Source organism: Cantharellus anzutake, assembly GCF_015039405.1.
Source record: "Cantharellus anzutake strain C23 chromosome Unknown EI90scaffold_5, whole genome shotgun sequence".
Lineage (NCBI taxonomy): Eukaryota > Fungi > Basidiomycota > Agaricomycetes > Cantharellales > Hydnaceae > Cantharellus > Cantharellus anzutake.
The window spans coordinates 1132345-1151815 of record NW_024066955.1 but is presented as its reverse complement, the minus strand read 5'-3'; the positions used below and the strand labels follow the sequence as shown (position 1 = coordinate 1151815).

The 19471-nt window shown below is 48.6% G+C and overlaps 7 protein-coding genes across 7 annotated transcripts; 4 read left to right on the top strand and 3 right to left on the bottom strand.

Annotated features, from left to right (window-relative positions):
• Nucleotides 1–30: 30 nt before the first annotated feature.
• Nucleotides 31–1585, bottom strand: EI90DRAFT_3279168 (uncharacterized protein; the record flags this gene model as incomplete). Its single annotated transcript, XM_039066652.1, has 6 exons — nucleotides 31–624; nucleotides 682–811; nucleotides 862–1010; nucleotides 1073–1164; nucleotides 1215–1469; nucleotides 1519–1585. The coding sequence occupies 6 exons, from the start codon at nucleotides 1580–1582 to the stop codon at nucleotides 136–138; spliced, it is 1179 nt and encodes a 392-aa protein (XP_038921982.1). The 3' UTR covers nucleotides 31–135.
• Nucleotides 1586–1787: 202 nt separating this feature from the next.
• Nucleotides 1788–4979, top strand: EI90DRAFT_3143926 (pyridoxal phosphate-dependent transferase; the record flags this gene model as incomplete). The annotated part of the gene is made up of 12 exons (XM_039065071.1): nucleotides 1788–2007; nucleotides 2084–2295; nucleotides 2343–2573; nucleotides 2697–2980; nucleotides 3045–3283; nucleotides 3361–3425; nucleotides 3534–3796; nucleotides 3852–4241; nucleotides 4297–4363; nucleotides 4442–4590; nucleotides 4625–4719; nucleotides 4798–4979. The coding sequence occupies 12 exons, from the start codon at nucleotides 1788–1790 to the stop codon at nucleotides 4977–4979; spliced, it is 2397 nt and encodes a 798-aa protein (XP_038921981.1).
• Nucleotides 4980–5959: 980 nt separating this feature from the next.
• On the top strand, nucleotides 5960–8230 carry EI90DRAFT_2906526 (uncharacterized protein; the record flags this gene model as incomplete). Its single annotated transcript, XM_039054254.1, has 8 exons — nucleotides 5960–6234; nucleotides 6294–6488; nucleotides 6544–6629; nucleotides 6687–7246; nucleotides 7304–7439; nucleotides 7499–7803; nucleotides 7862–7889; nucleotides 7950–8230. The coding sequence occupies 8 exons, from the start codon at nucleotides 5960–5962 to the stop codon at nucleotides 8228–8230; spliced, it is 1866 nt and encodes a 621-aa protein (XP_038921980.1).
• Nucleotides 8231–8381: 151 nt separating this feature from the next.
• On the bottom strand, nucleotides 8382–11166 carry EI90DRAFT_3150938 (oligomeric complex COG6-domain-containing protein; the record flags this gene model as incomplete). Its single annotated transcript, XM_039065692.1, has 11 exons — nucleotides 10741–11166; nucleotides 10287–10534; nucleotides 10053–10223; nucleotides 9867–9998; nucleotides 9622–9808; nucleotides 9430–9566; nucleotides 9303–9378; nucleotides 8979–9251; nucleotides 8832–8924; nucleotides 8716–8784; nucleotides 8382–8660 (listed from the first exon to the last, which is right to left on the bottom strand). Exons 1-11 carry the CDS (start codon nucleotides 11158–11160, stop codon nucleotides 8382–8384), a joined length of 2085 nt encoding a protein of 694 aa, XP_038921979.1. The 5' UTR covers nucleotides 11161–11166.
• Nucleotides 11167–11196: 30 nt separating this feature from the next.
• Nucleotides 11197–14112, bottom strand: EI90DRAFT_3279165 (methionyl-tRNA synthetase). The gene is made up of 12 exons (XM_039066651.1): nucleotides 14018–14112; nucleotides 13874–13947; nucleotides 13779–13821; nucleotides 13513–13659; nucleotides 13392–13454; nucleotides 13274–13363; nucleotides 13170–13221; nucleotides 12771–13115; nucleotides 12446–12644; nucleotides 12231–12391; nucleotides 12153–12184; nucleotides 11197–12098 (listed from the first exon to the last, which is right to left on the bottom strand). Exons 1-12 carry the CDS (start codon nucleotides 14080–14082, stop codon nucleotides 11297–11299), a joined length of 2073 nt encoding a protein of 690 aa, XP_038921978.1. The 5' UTR covers nucleotides 14083–14112; the 3' UTR covers nucleotides 11197–11296.
• Nucleotides 14113–14250: 138 nt separating this feature from the next.
• EI90DRAFT_3036193 (Metallo-dependent phosphatase-like protein) lies at nucleotides 14251–16379 on the top strand. Its single transcript, XM_039058684.1, has 9 exons — nucleotides 14251–14613; nucleotides 14667–14807; nucleotides 14873–15003; nucleotides 15062–15220; nucleotides 15253–15350; nucleotides 15403–15596; nucleotides 15651–15905; nucleotides 15947–15973; nucleotides 16042–16379. The coding sequence occupies exons 1-9, from the start codon at nucleotides 14363–14365 to the stop codon at nucleotides 16193–16195; spliced, it is 1410 nt and encodes a 469-aa protein (XP_038921977.1). The 5' UTR covers nucleotides 14251–14362; the 3' UTR covers nucleotides 16196–16379.
• A 619-nt stretch (nucleotides 16380–16998) lies between these two features.
• Nucleotides 16999–18498, top strand: EI90DRAFT_2906426 (peptidase C14, caspase domain-containing protein; the record flags this gene model as incomplete). The annotated part of the gene is made up of 10 exons (XM_039054245.1): nucleotides 16999–17103; nucleotides 17158–17239; nucleotides 17301–17447; nucleotides 17503–17611; nucleotides 17661–17724; nucleotides 17790–17814; nucleotides 17874–18169; nucleotides 18225–18243; nucleotides 18305–18408; nucleotides 18472–18498. 10 exons carry the CDS (start codon nucleotides 16999–17001, stop codon nucleotides 18496–18498), a joined length of 978 nt encoding a protein of 325 aa, XP_038921976.1.
• Between the last annotated feature and the right edge of the window lie 973 nt (nucleotides 18499–19471).

Here is a 19471-nt window from a genome sequence, read left to right as displayed (position 1 = left end):
TGCCGAGGCCAAGAGCACAGCCCCTTCTACGTTTGGAAATGGTCAAATCTAGATGGTGTTGGTGAGGATGCTACAGGACACGAGTCATGATTACATGGTATACAGTACACATAGTCCATGAGTAATGGTAATAGATTACAGCATTCTCGCCGCTCGCTGCTTGTTGGCCTCCAGCTTCCTCTGGACACGGCGCAATTTGTCGGCCTGAGCTCTCCGTCTCTCCAGTTCCAGCTGCTTCTGGGCGGGAGTAAGAGGAGAGCCAGTACTAAGTACGCTTCCGCTAATATTGCTTCTTGGAGCAACCGTGAAATTCGCCAGAGTTCTCTCGGGAATGCGAACGGCATTCTTCCGAACGCGACCTGCATCTTCCACACGCCCCTGCGCGAGAATCGCGGACAACCTGACGCCTCCCACCCGCTTACCGGCTGGGGCGTCAGCCTCGGCAACAGGAATATGACGGTCCCTGTACGAAGCGGACCGCTTAAGGATAGGACGCGACCACTGTGCAATAAGGTTATCCGCTTGGGAACGGATCTGCGGTGACACGCGCTTGTTAGGTTTGGTATAGAATAAGACAATGCGCCCAAGCCCAGAATCCTTGAGCGTGTTTGTATCAATGAACATCTAGGGAGTCCGGGTGGGATATTAAAAATGAACAGTGGTCGTCGACATAGCACTCACTTTACTCAACTGTTCAAATAATGAGCGTTGTATATTGAGTGCAGGGAGTGATTTATCACTTAGAGGTTCTAGCCAGAGTCTAATTGCTTCAAGGAAATTATGATCGATGATGGACTGCAGTAACGACTGCCTGCACGACGTGGTCAGACATTGGACAATGTGTTAATCTGCTTCGCTCACTTTTGCAGAACTTCCATGACATCCCCCAGCATTTTGAATTTACGTAATGCTGGACGTCCCCCCTTATTGTGTTCCTGATCCGAAAGAGCAGCGTCTTCCATAGCCTTCTTAACGCGAAGAACTTCCGCATCTGCCGCCTCATCCATTACCTGGGCAATTTAGTTGAGATGGAGGACTCGAATAAGGGAGGTTTCCACAACTTGTAGCTTACATCTTCATCGGCATCCTTTTTCCTCTTCTTTCCTCTGACCTTGGTGCTTTTCACCAAAGCATCAATTTTATCATTGATATCCTTTTCTTTTTCTGGAACGAAATTAGTCAACCACATGTCACGACGAGTGGGAGAGACATACTTTCTTCTGGGATTGGTTCTTCCTCCACCTCTTCCTCACGTCTGATGCGGTTCTTTTTGTTTTTCCTCCGTCGAGGGACTTCAGTGTGGTCTGCTTCAATGTCATCATCACGCTGTTTTTTCTTAAACTTTGGTAATGCTCTCGGCTCCTCCTTGTACTCATCATCTGCGTCAGAGCCCTCATGGTCTTCTGGGTACGAGGGTAACTGGGGGGGGAACGAAGGCTGGTCATCGTAGCGTTGTTCGGGGATGTCCTCTAATGTAAATTCAGCAAATGTCGGCTCACTACGGACGAACACACTCACCAACTTCTGAGGAAAGTTCAGAATCAGAACCACCGAAGATTTGGCGCTCAAGCGTGTCATCCATGACGTTGGGTGTGTTAGCGGAAAATATGGTCACGTTATCTCCAAAAATGGAATACCGACCTCTTTGAATTGCCCCAAGTCACGCCATCTCGCGATTGTACCCCCAGGACAACAACCACTAGCACCCAAAGTCGTTTCTTGATTGGAGCTGAAAACAGCCTCAGGACTAGCTAAAATACTCTGGCTTTAAGGCCGATTGTCTTTAGATGTCTTTCCTAGACTCAGAAACACCACTGCCTGACTCTCCTGCAGGATTCAGGACTCGAAGATATCATTTTTCGACTTTATGTGCAACTGTTGAAAACCCTGAGCAAAAAGATCAGTACAATGCTAGCTCTGTCCCAATATATCAATCTGCCACGTTCAAAGGCATGGATGGACAGTATGATTATACGAGAAGTGGAAACCCGACTCGCAGCCACCTTGGTGGGTTTTTGCCATGGGCATCACACGATTTTCAGTCGGAGTAACATTTACACTCCCCCCTCCCGGGACTACTTAGAGCACCATATTGCAAAAATATCATCTGCGCGTCATGCATTCGCCGTCTCGTCCGGTATGGCAGCGTTGGACGTTATCACCCGGCTCCTTAAGCCCGGGGACGAAGTCATCGCCGGTGACGACTTGTACGGGGGAACCAACCGCCTTCTTGTATACCTAAAAACCCACATGGGGGTCGTTGTTCATCATGTCGATACCACCGATACAAAATCTGTCATTCCATGGATCACCTCGAAGACAACTTTAGTATTATTGGAAAGTCCAACAAACCCACTTCTCAAAATGTGGATCTGGCTCAGATTGCCCGAGACGTTAAGGAAAGGGCTCCAAATGCCGTAGTAGTTGTAGATAATACTATGATGAGCCCATACTTGCAGCGACCATTGGAGCATGGTGCTGATTTGGTCTATGACAGTGCTACAAAGTATCTCAGTGGCCATCATGATCTCATGGCTGGTGTGATTGCCTGCAATAGAGATGACCTGGCCAAGGTACATTCAAGTCAGATACCTCGCAATTCCACACTCAGATGTTGATTTGCCTTAGCAATTGGCCAATGTGATTAATTCGATCGGAAATGGTCTTAGCCCTTTCGATTCGTTCCTTCTATTAAGGGGATCAAGACCCTTGCGATCCGCATGGATCGTCAACAAACCACCGCGATGCGCGTTGCGTCATATTTACACGATCTCGGCTTCGTTACACACTACCCTGGTCTTCCGAACCATCCTGGACGCAGTATTCACGAGCGACTGGCGAATGGGACGGGCGCAGTCCTGAGTTTCATCACTGGGGACAAAGAGTTGAGCGAGAGAATCGTCGGTGCTACCAGACTGTGGGGCATTAGCGTTAGTTTCGGGGCTGTGAACAGCTTGATTAGTATGCCTTGCCTAATGTCGTAAGTATTCAACACCATCTCTCCCTTTGGGAGTGCGCCACATTAAGTTCACTCATGAAATCAGCCATGCATCCATCGATCCTGCCGTTCGCGCTGCTCGAGGTCTTCCTGAAGACCTTATTCGTTTGTGTGTTGGTATTGAAGACGCTGACGACCTCATAGAAGACCTAGAATTCGCGCTCATTGAGGCAGGTGCGATTACACAAGTTCCACTGCCACAGGGTGGCGTGGCCTTTAGGCGGTTCAAGGACCCATCTGAGTTTGGTGGTCTTGTTGGGAACGCTCTGGCGAAGCTAACTAATGGTGTTGGGGATCTGAGCCTCAGTGCCGAAGAGGCACATTCTCATCCTCTGAAAAGGGCGATCTTCGTGCATTGGGAGAGTTCATGGTTTCTGCCCCTGGAAAGGTTATACTATTCGGGGAACATGCGGTCGTGTATGGAGTGGTAAGTCTTGAAGTTTCTTGGGACCGGAACGTTACCCGACCGGCGTATGTGACAGACTGCCATTGCAGCGTCTGTCGATCTTCGTTTCTATGGTCGTGTCGCTCCCAGAAAGATGGTAAATTGCATTTATCGCTTCCCGATCTCGATGGTTTCGAACATGAGTGGGATGTTGAGAAGGATTTGCCTTGGAGCGACGTCCCGTCTGCAAAAGGAAGTCTTGATGGCGCACTCGACTCGGATCTGATGGAGGCTATCGAGCGACAAAGCATACCATCTGCTGCCTCGGGCACCGATCCAAAAAGCAAATCGCTGCGTGCAGCCATCACGGCGTTCCTGTATTTGTACCTGTCGTTGAGCACTGATAAACAGAGGTGAGTGCCAACTTACATCATCGGGGGCAGCATATGGAGTTATTCTGCTTGACAGGCCTTCTTTCACCTTCGCTGCTCGTTCTGCATTGCCCATCGGTGCCGGCCTTGGGTCATCAGCTGCCTACTCTGTTTGCGTGGCAACGTCACTGCTGCTACTGTACAATCGGATTTCTCTCCCCACCCCACAATCCCAGTCTCTTAACACCACCGCCTCTTCTCCGGCAACTTCGGAACGTTCTCTGGAGATTGGATCTTCAAATCTACCTCAGGCATTCACCGACGAGGTGAACAGATGGGCATTCGTCAGCGAAAAGGTTCTGCACGGTAACCCATCTGGAGTCGACAATTCGGTCGCTACATATGGAGGGGCATTAGCGTTTACGAGGGACATTGACCCTCTAGGCGAGATTAGGACGAGAGAAGCCGGAATGGAAAAAATTTCGGGGTGAAGTGCCTTGTTACTTCACGCAGTTGTTACTGACTGTCAACAAATTTCTTAGCTTCAAGTCGATCAACTTCCTCCTGACAGACTCGAAAGTGCCCCGCGACACGAAGAGTCTCGTTACGGTGTAGCATTGCTGAAGCAAAAAGTAAGCGTGGTCAATCTCTCGTGTGTTTTCGGATCTGTATTTGTCATAATTTTAGGAGCCGGAATTGGTCCTACCCGCCTTACGCTCTATCCAGCAGATCAGTGACAACGCACAAATCTTGCTGGCCACCGATCCGTCATGCCTACCTCGATCGGCATTACTCTCTTCTTTGGAGGACCTCATTGACGAAATCATTCGCACTTGGTTTCGTTGGGGGTCTCGCATCCCGCGTTGGAAGCCATTCGAAATCTCTCCGCGTGGCTCCATTTGGTCTCCACACAAAGCTGACTGGGGCTGGAGGGGGAGGCTGCGCCGTTACTTTACTTCCAGATGGTAAGCTTGGTCACGCTCATCCGATTTTAGGCTTACGGTTGTCCAAATGTCTCTTTAGATTTTAACACCTCATCAAAGTCTTCCGATTCCTTGCTGAATGCATTCGCGAAGCAGGTTTCGTACCATACCTGACGAGTATTGGAGGAAATGGCGTGGGTGTTCTCCCGACAGCGCCGATTTCTGATCAATTGTTCGCCTCGGCATCAGTTGAGAGGCTGATTGAGGCTGTTGTCTCACAAAAAAATTGGCATTTTGCATGAAAGGCGTGGTCGGTTTGCATGATTTGCCTGGACCTGTAATTGTTGTACCTGTATCACCACTACAAAATTTGGCTGCGTGCTTGATTGCGCGGCGAACACCTAGCTGTGAGGAACCTCGGTTTATTCTGATACCCTCCACAGTGTGCCGAGGCAATTGAGCAAATGCAGTCAGCTGCACACATATGCTTTGCCAAAAATAAAAGTGTTCCGACCGCGGGGCGGGCATCTCACCTCCACTTTTTACTCCACTTCTTTATCCTTTCCCATGTATGCCGGCCAGGAGACTGCCAGGGTTGCATGCTTTAATGTTAACTTGTATATACTTGTCTCAATTGAAGTACATGTACGCATAGACAGCTGAGAATGGTGGCTGTCGCGATTCCCGATGCTATTGCGGGAATAAGTGCTATCATTCCAGCTTATTTTTCTCTACAGTATCAAGTGCTGCCTCATCTCCCGGGGCAAGTTCGGTGTAGACTAAGGATGCGGGTTTGCCACGGGAATGTAGCTGAGTGCAATGCGCACAGGGAAGGACTAAACACAGGCACCAGCGTTGATTTCACGGCCAGCAGTCCCGTCACGGCCGTCATATTCTGTATGCATGAACGAAAGCGGAAGATCTTTCTCATGCATTGATAGCTGAGAATGCAATGGTAGCTGTCGTGCAATTCTGTCTGCTTCTGACCGATGCTGTTGCGGGAACGAGTGTCCTCCCTGCTGATTTTTGTCCTACAGTATAGAGTGCTATCTCATTGCTGTCTCATTTCCGGGTAAATTCGGTATTAAACGGCAGTTCGGGTAGCCTAAAGTCCCGCTGGCATCCATTTCAAATCTGACCTGCAAAAATAGCACATGCATAAAAGCCCTCGCTGCGACCTCCATATTAGGTCTGCCCTGGCACTGACGCCAGGACAATAGCCTAACATTTTGTTGAAGTCAATTCTTTGCAGTCAACGTTTGCTCACTACGCACGAGAATTGATGTTTGAAACCAATTATCGGGTCTTTTTTGCGAAATCTGTGGCTCGTCTACTTACACCTCCTTTACTCATTGCCTACTTCATTTCTCGGTTCTTCTTAGGCCCACTCGATGCTCTCTTTGCCCCTTTCTTCTACCTTCTCGTTTCTCTCATTTGGGCCACCTTTGTGGTCCAGTCTGAGAGACTCTACCAACGCTTCGATGCACGTAGGCGAGGCGCTGTTCTCGTACCTGAAGTTAAGGGGCGCTTGCCTGGGAACATTGATATAATTTTCCGGTACGTCGATGTGCCATCCTGATTGGGACGGGGTGAGCTAACAATCGAGGGCGCTGCAGCTCTCTTCGCTGTGCCAGAGAAGGCTATCCTCTCTCTGACGATGAAGAGCGTTTTGAGGAGCTCAATGCTGACACAATTAACTTGCGTCTTCTGTGGAGTGACATCATTCTGACTCGCGAGCCGCAGATTGTTCAGAGTATTCTCGCCACAAATTTCATCGATTTCGAGAAGGGCCTCTGTTCAAAGTTCGGTTTGTGGTCTTGATCATACTCATGACTCGGAGAATGTATTATAATCACACTCGGATAGTCTCTTCGGTTTATTTGGCGATGGGATTTTTAACAATGATGGGGAGGACTGGAAAGCTCATAGGGCTTTGACGCGCCCATTCTTCGGTTCGTCAGCTTCATGACTCATGAAACCCTAACTATTCTCACATGGTACATCCGTAGCTAGAGAGCGTGTCCGTGATTATGATCTCTTCTCCAAGTATTCGAACATAGCTATATCCCTTATTCAGCATCGTTCTCTCCAGAATGAGTCTCTTGATGTTCAGGACCTCTTCGGACGATTGACTCTTGATGCTGCTGGAGAGTTCCTCTTTGGCACAACTGATCTTCAAACGTTGTCTCTCCCACTGCCTCCTTCCGCTAAACGTTCGAAGCTTGGGCCCAAGGGCACGCAGCCAGATGATACCGTCGCCGTAGGAACCTATTCAGGATTCGTACGCGCTTTCGAACAAATTCAGGTCTCGATAATCCATCGATTTCGAGTTGGTCCACTGTGGCCTCTCTTTGAATGGTTCAAAGACTCTACGCAAGAGCATAACGAAGCCATTGACGCGTGGATCGCGCCTCTTATTACGCAGGCTCTTGAAAATAAGAAGATGCGAGCCGGGAAAGGGCTGACCTTGGAAGAAGGCTCATTGACGGACCATTTGGCCGAATCTACGACGGATGTGAAACTCATTAGGGATGAACTGATGAATATCTTGCTTGCTGCTCGTGATACGGTGCGTGAGTGCCAACTTTCAAAGTCAATGCTGTAACCTGTTCTTCGTCGTCACTAGACTGCTAGCCTGTTGACTTTTATGTGTTATTTCCTTGCAATTTATCCCGAGGTACTGAAGAAACTGCGTGAGGAGATTTTGACTTCGCTTCCGAAGGAATCTCCGTCGTATGAAGACATGCGTAATCTGAAATATTGTAAGTCCCCCTTGGAACAACATATGAATCCCTTTCATCATAACTTTTTTTTTTTGCAGTGCGTGCATGCTTGAACGAGACTCTTCGTCTCTTCCCGCCAGTTCCATACAACGCACGCGCATCGGTCAAAGCTACAACTCTTCCTCGCGCGTCTCCATTGGAAAGGCCTTTTTACATGCCTGGTCCTCATGCCAGCATCTCCTATCCCACCTTGCTCATGCATAGGAGGAAAGATCTGTGGGGAGAAGATGCAGACGATTTCCTACCGGAACGATGGCTTGATGCGAAGCGCCTTCGGGAATTGACCATGGATCCATTCAGATTCTTACCTTTCAATGCAGGCCCCAGGATTTGCTTGGGACAAGTTGAGTGTCTGATCGCTATGTCATCATGTTTGTCTTATTCCGCTGATGGCATGATAGAACTTTGCTTACAATGAAGCCAGTTTTGGTGCGCGGACACGTGTGAAGGAAGACTTTTACGATGGCAATACTGACATCTAAATTGTAGTCATGGTCAAACTTCTTCAAAACTTTGACACATTTGAACTTCGGCAAAAGCAGGATGCTCCCGAGGGTGCGCTCCCTCCTGAGTTTTGGAAAAACTTAAGTGGTCGTGCTGCGTGTGAACAGGTGTGGCCCCAGAACGCAATTACCTTGTATGCTAAGGTTCGCACCCGCGCCTTTTTGATCCGGAGAGAAACTAACATTCATTTTCAAACAGGGAGGAGTATGGATCTATATGGGCATGTCAACGTCCCAAGAATGATAACGTTATCAAGTCCGTACTAATCATGTACATGCTTGGAATCGTGGGAAGCCGATATATCATTTGTCATGGTCGTGTTATCTATTAGCATTTCAACGGTTGCAAAGCGAATATCATGTTGAGCATGGATGGTTTATGTAGCTTTCTCAATTCCCAGAACCTGCCAAAGAACGTTCATTTGTCCAAAGGGTCGCTTTGCACCCAACACAGTGCTGGAAAATTCATACTTATTCTCGGGTCCCGAACCGCTTGGACAATGGCATGGTACGCTTCACCAAGCCTTTCGAGTGTCTGACGGTGAATCAAACTCGAGAGTCGAGGTGAAGAAATGAGTGAAAGGTTAGGCGAATGGGACGAAGTGAGCAGAGTGGGAGACGAGAGGAATTTGTCAAAATGAGCAAGGGCACTCGTCAGTGCCGTCGAAGAGGCTGTTGGCATCAATGATAAAGGAGTCTATACACATATGTATAAGCAAGGGAATTAACATTGCGACTAGAAGCTTGCGTACCTCGGTTGGCTTAGTAGCTAGTGTTTCGCTGATTGGAGCTAGTCCGCTCTCACGGAGGAGGGTCGTGAACTGTACAACATTGAGAAACGAGGATGGCGAGGAAGATGCCAACTCACATGTTCCTGAACAAGGTGCTCAACATGCCCGTTGATTAGCCCGTCGAGCTTGGCCACCCTACCTCGGGCGAAGTCGAAGGGCTGGAACAAGGACTACAATTGCTCCTTTTTAGAATACTATGTCTGGTGTAATGCATATTAACGTACCTCAAGGAAGGTGCTGCAATTAATCAGGAATGTTTCTTTTTCCCAGACAGTAGCACCTTTTTTCAACTCAGACATCCGTTTGCACATCTCAAGACAAGGGTCGATGGCAGCGTCAAGCATGCGCTCAAACCCTTCTCTGAGTTTATCCTGTTCGCGCTTTGAGTTGGGGAGATCATCTTCAAGCAGCGAAGATGAATAAATGGTCATGATCTCACGAAGAACCTGAGCAAAATCTCGGAGGGGCAGGGGAGGAAGGAGGTCTGAGTTGGGTGGCTGCAAAAATAAGCAGGGTAAATGGTGACAGTGACAGTCATTCGGTCTTACCTGTAGATAGCGAAGCATGCTCCGGCCCTGAGCCTCGATGGTGTCTAAGAACACTTTATGAGATACCTCTGTCACTCTAAAACAACATCAGGCGGTATGTCTTTGGCATCTGAGCTCTGGTGCTCACTCTTTCAATGTGCGTGTTAGACGTGACGCTTGGCCCAACGTACGTTGCATGGTCAGGTAATAAAATTGAAGCAGATTCGTGATCTTGTACGCTGTTATGCTGCCTTCTTGGGATCTAATGGTTTGTTGGACACGATGCTAGGAAACACATTGCATTAAGTAACCACCAAGCGATCAACTGGAGGTCAACTACCTTTAGAGGAGCGGATAGCTTATCTAAGTTACTGTTCATGAGCTCCGTTACCCATGTTGTAGCATCGATAGGAGTGCCTGCTGCATCTTTCTTCTCCTCTCCATCCCGGACCCAAACGCTCCCAACCATGCGCCGCTTCGGTTCCTCGCTACTTTCTTCCCGGATGCCGACTCCGAAAAAAAGAGCTCTAAAAACTCCCTTTCGCTAGCCATGGTTTGATGTACCCAAGCGAGCATATCACCAACGTAGCGTATGGGTCGTGGGCGTGCAATTCAATGGGACGTGGGTGCCCTGATGGACCTCCTCGGGTAAGAGCTATCATAAACAAATTTAGGATGCTGGTTTGACGAGCCGCTGTTAACTCTGAAAGCGCTTCGCTAATTACAGATTGAGCAATGACGTGAAAACACCACAAAATGTACAGTGCTTACATGAGAGCTTCTGGCCGGTTGACGCGAAGACGCTTCACTGATTCGCACAGAACTGGTTGAACCTCCAAATGCACGTCCTTTCCAAGTTTGTGGAACTCAAATGAGCACCACCGTTGGATTTTGGCATATGCAACATCAAGCTGGGCCGCTGTCTGTGCCATGATATCGACTCTGACGGGGCCAGGGTGTCCAATTAGCGCGTCAAAACAAGTGCGATGGAACTCGCAAACTAACCCTGCAGCGGTGCTGGCTGCACTTTCCCCTACCCCTGCATCTCCACTCAAGAGAATCCTACAGTCTCCTCGAATAGTCTCAGCCCTGTCCATGGCCGCAAACAGTTGTTTCCCCACTGGAACATCATGCGATGTGATGGCTTCGACCTCGGCGTCTGAAAGGGTAAATCGAGAGAGAAACGCAGTAATTATTGATTGGCGAGCGGCGGTAAGCTGACTGTTATTATTCCTTGAAGTGAGATGCGAAACCTTGGCGCGGGTTGAACACGCTCACCGTTGGCTACGCAGTCCACCAGCCTTGTCCAATAAATATTTGCACGAATCAGACGTCTTATTCAGCTCATCTGGGCCTGATCACAGCGTGCCATCATTGTGTGCATTTGGGCTTGCAGTTCTTCGAGTTTCTTTCAGGACTTAGAGCCATGACAGTCTCAATGGAATGACCAGATGCCTACTTTATCGACCTCTCCAAAAGCCTCAAGGAACCTCCGGCTGCTGCTTGTAAGTTGTTTCTCAACATCCCTCCTGAGATTTTTGCGCGCATGTTCGGCTAACGCTGGGTCTGCACTGCGTGAGTGGGCGAAAGGATACGAAAAGATGTTTTCGTCATCGCTGGAGGAGTCGTCTACGTCCGCGCCCTTGATGTCCTTCAGTATTCCATTGGTAGATGTAGATTGCTGGGAAGGGTCCACATAGTACGCATCAAGAGTTTGCAGAGCTTCTCGCGATACAGAGTCATGAAATGTGGAGGAAAGCGCTTTGTAGAGCCTTAGAGATATGGGGTTTCGAGAAGAAGATGGCGAGACGACTCGATCAGAAGGCAATCTCTCGGAGGAATAAGACAACGACAAGGGTGGCCTTCCGTTCCCAATCATCGTGACCGCAGTAGATAGACCTTTTTGGTTTTAGCGCGCGCCTGCTGTAAATGAATAGTGTCAACCTGAACATTCCGCGTGCATCTACAAGGCATTACAAATTGGGCATGCAACAATAAAACAGGCATCTAACCACTTATCCAACCTCCTGCAACGCCAACTTCAACTTCTTCAACTTTTCCAGCGCGTCCTCGAATGATTCATCACCCTCTAGCGGAGTTCTAGCTTTGATTCTCCGCACCTTATCACCCTGCACTTGAATCTGCTTCTCAAGCTCGATGACTTCTCTTGACTTTGGGCTTATGACCCTGGCTTGGGTCTCGTGGAGTTCAACGGTACCTGCTTCACCTTTCTTCTTCTTATTGTCTTTCTTCGAGGTCTTGTCTGCCACAACCACTTCAACCGCAGCCGCGGCAGCCTGGACTCCGCCAAATCTGGATCTCCATACATCCGCACACTTCTCGTCTATCTTCTTGAAGAGATATTCTGGCTCCCCCAAGGTGTGCCCCGCCAGAAGGTCGTTTGAGAGCTCTATAGGTACTGTCCGAGCAGGTGCGTTCAACTGCTTCAAGATTGAGGTAGTTGTTGAAGGCATGAATGGATGAACGAGAGCGGAGAGCACCCAAATCAAGTTGAGAGCTCTCGAAGTCACACGGGCACAAGTCTCTCGATCTGTCTTGAAGAGATCGAAGAATTTAGTTCGTTGAAGATATTCGTTGCCCCGCGCTGATATGGCCATGATGACACCAAGAGAATGACGAAGCTTCACAGCTTCCATGGAGTCAATGTACTCCTTGAGAAGCGTGTTGACATTCAGGACGAACGTAGGATCCAAATCGTCCTCCTTCAAGGGTCCTGACTCCTCCGCTGACTCAGGAATGACACCCTTGAACTTGCCCACGACGAATTTTAACACTCGATTGACGAAATTGCCAAAGCTGCATTGCGGAATTTGCCATCAGCGCGATCGTCCATCGGTTATCCTCACTCACTTGTTAAGCAATATGTTATTGTTGATGGCAATCTGGGACAGCATCAGAAACGTGAAGCAATGCAAGGAAGGGGCTTACAAATTCATTCCAGGAAAAGGTAGAGTCTGCGGTCTCTGGTCGCGCTGATACTAGGTAGAACCTCCAGACTGATGCGGGAACTCCAGTCTCCTTGGCACCAGGTCCAAAAACTCCGATATTACGCGACTTTGAGAATTTTCCCGCTTCGTATTGGAGGTACTCTGTGGCAACACTGAATACAGGCCAAAAGAAACTATGCGTGTTCGGGTACGTACCGGTACTGGAAACATGATGCAATCGTGTCCAATCTCGGCCGTCGCCTATTAAGACACCCGGCCAGAACACTGTATGGAAATAGACATTATCTTTCCCCATAAACTGGTAGAGTTGGACATTCTTCTGATTGAACCACCACTGCCTCCATTCCGGGGTGTATCCTGCGGTCATGCTGACATAGCCAAATGGAGCATCGAACTGCAAAGATATGAGGCGGAATCTGGCACCTGAGGAGGTCATGTCAACCTACCCAGACATCTAAATAAGAACCAAGCCATTAACTTCTGTATCATCAACCGATGGTGAAATATACTGACATAATACCTTTCCCTTCATACCATCCTCGTCCTTGTCGTCAATAGTGGGAACCTCAACACCCCACTTGAGATCTCTTGTCACTGGGCTTGGTCTCAACCCGGTCTTCAATCTTGCGTCCGTTATCTCCCCATCGACATTAATCACTGAGTTTGGCGACCACTTTCCTTCCTTCCAGCTCTTTTTAATCCATTCTTCTAGCTGGGGCTGAATTTGGTCTAGCTTGACGTACATGTGGGATGAAGGACGAGTTGTCACCGTGTGGGTCTTCGGAGAGATGAGGCAACGCGGGTTGATGAGATCAACGGCGTCTAGGGTCCGTGAGCATTGGTCGCACTGATCACCACGAGCGTCCTGGCGTCTAAATATCAACCATCAGCTCTTGTAGAATAAGAATTGCCTACGTACTTCATATTTGCAATTGGGGCATGTCCCTTCAACAAATCGGTCCGCGAGGAATCTATGAATATAAACGTGAGTGTTTGATACGGCGCGAGATTGAGAATGCTTACTTGTCACATCCATCGCAGTATGTCTGCGGCTTGACCTGCTTTTCAAGCATATCGTTGGCTTTCAAATGGAAATATGCTTCTTGACAGACGCTGGCATTGGCTGTGAGTGACTATACACCGGAAAAAACTGAATACTTGCTGGGTATGTTCCGGCGTCGACGTGCGACCGAAATAGTCGAAGCTACGTCCCCAAACCGCAATTGCTAACACGCGCAACTACAGAGTGAATCAAAACTCACTATATCTCGAACCAATTATATGTCTCGACATGAAGGGCGTTATATTTATCGCATAGCTCCTTAGGGCTTAACCCTTCCTTGATGGCCTGTGTCTCGGTGGCAGTTCCATACTCATCGGTACCACAAACATAGAATGTCTTCCGGTTTCTCGTACCTTCAAATGGTTCAGGATCATGGCGCGACGACGAAAACAATATACTGACGATTATAGCTAAACGGGCTCATCAACACAAGATCAAATCGATCATCACTAAGACGCTGCGTACCGTGCAAATACATCTGCACTCAGCAAGCTGCCGATCAGATTCCCTAACCCACTTGCTCAACTCCTGGCTGAGATCCAAGGGAGCCGGCGACGTACCCAAGTGTGGGACATTATTGCAGTAAGGCAGAGCCGATGTTATGAGGATGTTACGTTCCCCTTCAATAGGGAGACTTTATTGTCATCGATAAGGAGTAAGTCCCAACACTTGATACGCGCGATTTTCGCGTATAATGCACGTACACCGTTTTCCCTTCTTTTGGAATGTGCATGAGAAGATCGTCAGCTTCCCGTATTTTCTGTGCCATGAGTGAGATACCCCAGAGGATGCAGTCGTTGGTGCAGTGGGGACTAGAGTGGAGTCAGGGGTGAAGATCGAGACAAAAGTTTGCCAAGCCGCCGGTGCGAATTAGGCGACAAAGATGAGTCAAATATCTTTGATCACGTGACCAAAATAAAATGAAAAAAAAAAAAAAAAAAAAAAAAACTGGGGCACGTCTCACAAATTCAATGAACCACCAGCACATGCGGTGATGTTCCATTCATGTTTCTGCTTAGCTCGCCTAGGGTCTGACCCTTTTACCACCCATGTCGATGGTGTCTCTTGGCTTTGCCGTTCGTCGAGACATTCAGCGCGGCGAGGTAGCCCCTTTACTGCGTTCGCAATGTCCTCCGGCTATGTCAGGATTTAGGTGGCTTCGAGCTGTCGCAGTTACTGCGATCGTCTTCGCCTTTTTCGGCACGTTATTTTCCCACATTTTTTTGAAGACCCGATACCACAGCGTGCTGGGGACCAATGCAGCTGTTAACGATGGCATTGCCTTCCTTCAGGATGCAGTGTTACGCACAGTTGAGTTGACCCTTGTCAGTTGCTACTGCACTGCTGACGCAGCACACTAGAACCAAAGTTTCCTGATTTTTCGATGCACAAGCAAATGCTGCGTTCTCTGACATTCGAGGAACGCTCGTTTTATCGTAAACATGGCAGGCTGATTGTTGTTGGCGACATTCATGGGATGCACAGTTCGCTCCGGTAAGTTGGATCATGCCTTCATTTTCAAATTGGATGACCTGTGTTTATGTCCTCTTACACTGCAGTGATCTTCTCTCCAAGATTAAGTTCAATCATAGGAGGGATGTATTTATCCACACCGGAGACATTATCGCAAAGGGCCCGGTTCCCGAGGCTTTGGCACTACTCTCAAAATTTACGGAGAACAACACCCTGGGTCAGACGTTTCCTACTTCTGTCTCGCTTATTAGAATACGAACACTCGTTCCCTTTAGGCGTGAGAGGGAATCAAGACCAACCCATCATTGAATGGAGGGCATATTTTGAGTGGATCGGCTCCCGACCAAAGGGGAACGAGTGGCTTGAGTCTCATAATGTCTTCTTGGACCATGATGGGGAAAGTGTTGGCCGTTACGCTGGTAACGATCCTTTTGGTCGGCTTCCATCCAGAAAGCCACCCCCCGAGACTTCATATCCCATGGTTGGGACTGGGGTGGGAACCACTGGGATTTAGCTAGGAGAATGAGCCATCGCCAGTACCAGTACCTTGTAAATCTGCCTATTGTACGAGTGTTTTTGCATGAAGTGAGATGGTTTACTGATTCACGAGGTCTAGATTCTTCATCTAGCTCCGTTCAATGCTCATATCGTCCATGGGGGTCTTTTGCCTATGGATCCTGTGCGATCCATCAAATCCCACAAACAACCACTTGCGAAGGTGCCGGACCGTTCGAACGAGACAGAGCCCCGCTCTCCACCAAATATCACCTTGCTCCGTTCAATGCAGGAAATGGCTGTAGTCACTGAGATGTATGTGAGACAGTCTTCTGGACCATTGCCGTCGTCGACAACGTTTCTCCCTAGTCCTCAAAATACCGTCCCGTGGAACGTAATGAACATCCGCTCTATTCTAAACGATGGGACCATCACACGTGGTGGTGATGAGGGTATTCCATGGCCCGACCTCTGGAATATGGTCCTGAAGAAGTGCGAAGGGTTTGCTACAAGCTTTCCGTGTGCACCAGAGGAAGAACTTGACGTTGCGCGAGAAGTTCCCTTATTGGCCCGCCCGGGCACCAAGACTGAGGAAACACGAAACTGCCCTGTCATCCCTTCACTGTTATTTATGGTCATTGGGCGTCTCGGGGCCTTGACATTAGACCCTGGACAAAAGGGTTAGACTCGGGGTATGTTTCGTGGTTAATCAGCTTTGTTCTCTGATGGGATTCACCCAATGTCTACTTTGTTTGCACAGCTGCGTTTATGGACGAAGACTATCCGCATTCATCCATAAGCCTCATATCGTTGCGTCCGATGGCGAGGAAGATTCCTTCAGTGGCAACGAGATCACATTTGGTGACAATTTGGGGACAACTAGCGTTGTCACCATTAAATGCAGTGCTCTTTAGACTGAGAATATGACTCTGTGTCCCTTCCTCTGATATGACACTTGGTGACTTTTTTCCCCATATGAACTCCTAAAATATTTGTCTCTGTAATAGCAAGTATCCCCTCATGTAATTGGCCGAGCTTGCGAGCTTTTGTAACAATTCACTTTAGCACAGCGTGGGATCCTGGAGGCGGTGCAGCTGGCGGCTGCTCAGCTGTACTAGTTCCTGGGTTCACAATCTATAAAAAGCACTTGTTCTTAGCTGAGCTTTCCCTCGGTTTTTTCGACCCCTTTTTCTTCTCTAGCGTAATCAGGATGTCTTGGAACACTGGTCAGAATGGTGGCTACGGGTGAGTAGCCCTACTCGTATGATCGGGTATTGTACCTCAGAACTTATCCTCATCCTTCGATATAGCTTCCCCTCTCCGTCAGTCCCAGCATTGTTGACGACGTTTCCTGCACGCATTTATTTCCGTCTTCCATAGGCACCATGGTGGCGGAGGTTATGGTCCCCCTCCAGGACCTCCCCAGCAACCTGGATGGGGAGGCAGTCCTTATGGATTCCCAACCCCGACAGGGGGCCATGGGTGAGCGACGCGATCGGAACGAATCTGCGCACCGCGTCTTAATCGCTCTCTGTAGGTTCCCTAGTGGACCTGGATATCCCGGCGCACAATGGCACCAGCAGCCGCAACATGGAGGGTACTATCCTTCACCACCGGCTCAAGCTCAGCAGGCTGCACACTTTGCTGCTCCTCGTAAGCTCAAGATCCCAGTCCCTGATCATGTGTAAATTGAACACTCGCTGTGGTCACAAAAGGTATGCCACCTTCTGGGAACCAAACCTACGGCCCGACGTACGAGAATGGCCGGCAGCAAAACTGGTTCCAATATTCTCAGTGTAATGGTCGTAAGAAAGCTCTCTGTGTAAGTATATCCATTGTCGTATTGGGATACACCGTTCAACGCAGGGGTGCACAGGTCGGGATCAACTATTTTGGTCAGCAAGCAGAGCTGAAGGGGTGTATCAACGATGCCACAAATGTCCAGCAATTTCTCTGCAGTATGTTTCGTTGTTTAATAGTCGCGCAGAGGAGCCTAACTCAGACACATGCGGTGAACAGGGAAATATGGTTACAAACCAGATGATATAGTCATGCTTACTGACGATGCCGCCAATCCTGCACAACAGCCAACCAGAGCTAACATGTTGCGCGCCATGCAATGGCTTGTGGGTGATGCTCATCCTAATGATTCTCTCTTCTTTCACTGTAAGCCACAATTTTCTTCCTGGCGTACCGGTGTCGGCTGATACAATTCTAAAAGTTTCTGGCCACGGTGGTCAGACTAAAGATCTGGATGGTGACGAGGAGGATGGGTATGATGAAGTCATCTATCCTGTTGACTTTGAGAGTGCTGGCCATATCGTGGACGAGTGAGTGGTGTTCTCGCACTTAGAAGGTCCCTTATCAACGCCCATTCAGCGAGTTGCATTTTGTGATGGTCAAGCCTTTGCCTCCAGGATGTCGCCTTACAGCGATCTTCGATGTGAGTCACAGTCGACACTGCTGGTGTGTGTGGACAGGTATTCACAATATCTTTTACGGGGTCAGTGTTGCCATTCTGGTTCTGCGTTAGGTATGTCTTCTCTGTTTCCAAACCGAAATGCAGCGCTGCTAATACAGAAACGTTATGAGATCTTCCATTCATGTATTCTACAGAAGGAAAAATCAAAGAACCCAATCTCCTTGCCGAAGCAGGTCAAGGCCTTCTCAACACTGGGTTGACGTACCTCAAAGGCGACAAGAAAGGCGCGCTTAAAGGTCTCTTCAATGTTGTCAAGACCGCTGCCGGGAAAAATAACGCCGCTGCGGAGCACGCCAAGCAAACGAGAACTAGCCCAGCTGACGCGATCAGCTGGAGTGGTTGCAAGGATAGCCAAACCAGTGCTGACACTGTCGAGGCTGGGCAGAGCACCGGCGCTATGAGCTATGTGAGTTCTCGAAAGTTTGCATGCCTATCGTATGCTCACATCTCACCATACATAGGCATTCATTAAATGCCTTAGTATGAGATTTCCTTCAACAGTTGTAACGAGTTCGATCTCTGAAACCATTCTGTTTTGTAGCCGAGAATCCTCACCAAACGTATCAACAGCTCTTGGTCTCGATTCGAGAAGAGCTACGTAACAAGTACAGTCAAAAGCCTCAGCTTGCCTGCTCGCACCCGATGGTAAATGTCCCTTGACCTGAGCAATGCTTGCAGCACACTCATGAGATATCTTTTCGCAATCAGGACACGAGCATCCTTTTCATCTGTTAATTGCAATATGCTGCTCGCTGACCGTGAAATTTTGGGGTACCAGGCGTCTTTTACAATTTTTTTTCTTGATGTTGCGTAAAGGGGATGGATTGCAAACTGAATGTACCTGTCTTGCTCACACTTGTATAACTTGCTGATTCGAAACGTTGTAAAAATATTCTTCCTGGATCGAGATTGCTGATTGCCGCTTCATGTTACTCGCAGCTCTGAGAAGGTAAACTCGGACATGACCCTGGTCCTAAAATGAATGCTTGAATAATGTACAATCTCAAGCCCGGCAAGTCTGAGTCTAAGGATGCAGATTTTCTCCCAACTAAATACTTAGTGCTGAGATCATTATTGGCGAGCTGTGCCGTATGGCTGACACTTAGTAAGCCACGCCCTTGCACGAGTGGAACATACATAGATTGATCAAGCGGTTTATCTCGGTCTTGGCTGTATCAAGTGAGGAACTTCCCTCTTGTACGAAGGTTAAATGTTTGTACTTTCATGCGCACATTGCACTACACTGTACAAGTGGTCTCGGGGATATCATTATGATTGAGCATCGCGAACAGAGGGATACTAGATGTTCGACTAACCACATGGATTCAACGCGACACGCGCCGCCGCCAACGATCGAGTCCACGCCTATTTTCAGCCACTCTTGTAACAATAGCCAACGAAAGGGTGGTGCACATGGTTGTTGGGAAGGACATATCAGGGTGTGACCGGAGAATTTGGTTGACCATCTCCAAATTGTCAGGCCCCCTTGTGGAAGGCTATTGTGTGTGGGGTACACACAGCCACGACTCCAGCCTTTGTCCTGCAAAGATAAATTGATATATCTGCTGAATGTATGGTGTGCACCTGCTTGGTATGGATAGATTATATAAACCGGGAACTAGGTATGGGGTCGTCAGTTGGAGCAGGGCAATTGGGCGAACGAACTTCAGGGAGGCCTAATACGAGACTGTGGGCCTAGATCGAAGCC

Bases quoted from the DNA above. Each gene is read 5' to 3' on its own strand.
- EI90DRAFT_3036193 (XM_039058684.1), top strand. From the start codon at position 14,363: ATGTCGATGGTGTCTCTTGGCTTTGCCGTTCGTCGAGACATTCAGCGC. The intron at 14,808-14,872 runs GTAAGTTGGATC...CTTACACTGCAG, and splicing joins GGGATGCACAGTTCGCTCCG to TGATCTTCTCTCCAAGATTA. The intron at 15,351-15,402 runs GTACGAGTGTTT...CACGAGGTCTAG, and splicing joins ACCTTGTAAATCTGCCTATT to ATTCTTCATCTAGCTCCGTT.
- EI90DRAFT_3279165 (XM_039066651.1), bottom strand. From the start codon at position 14,082: ATGGCACAGAAAATACGGGAAGCTGACGATCTTCTCATGCACATTCCA. The intron at 13,455-13,512 runs GTGAGTTTTGAT...TTGGGGACGTAG, and splicing joins TATAATTGGTTCGAGATATA to CTTCGACTATTTCGGTCGCA. The intron at 12,185-12,230 runs GTAAGCCCCTTC...ATGCTGTCCCAG, and splicing joins CCTTTTCCTGGAATGAATTT to ATTGCCATCAACAATAACAT.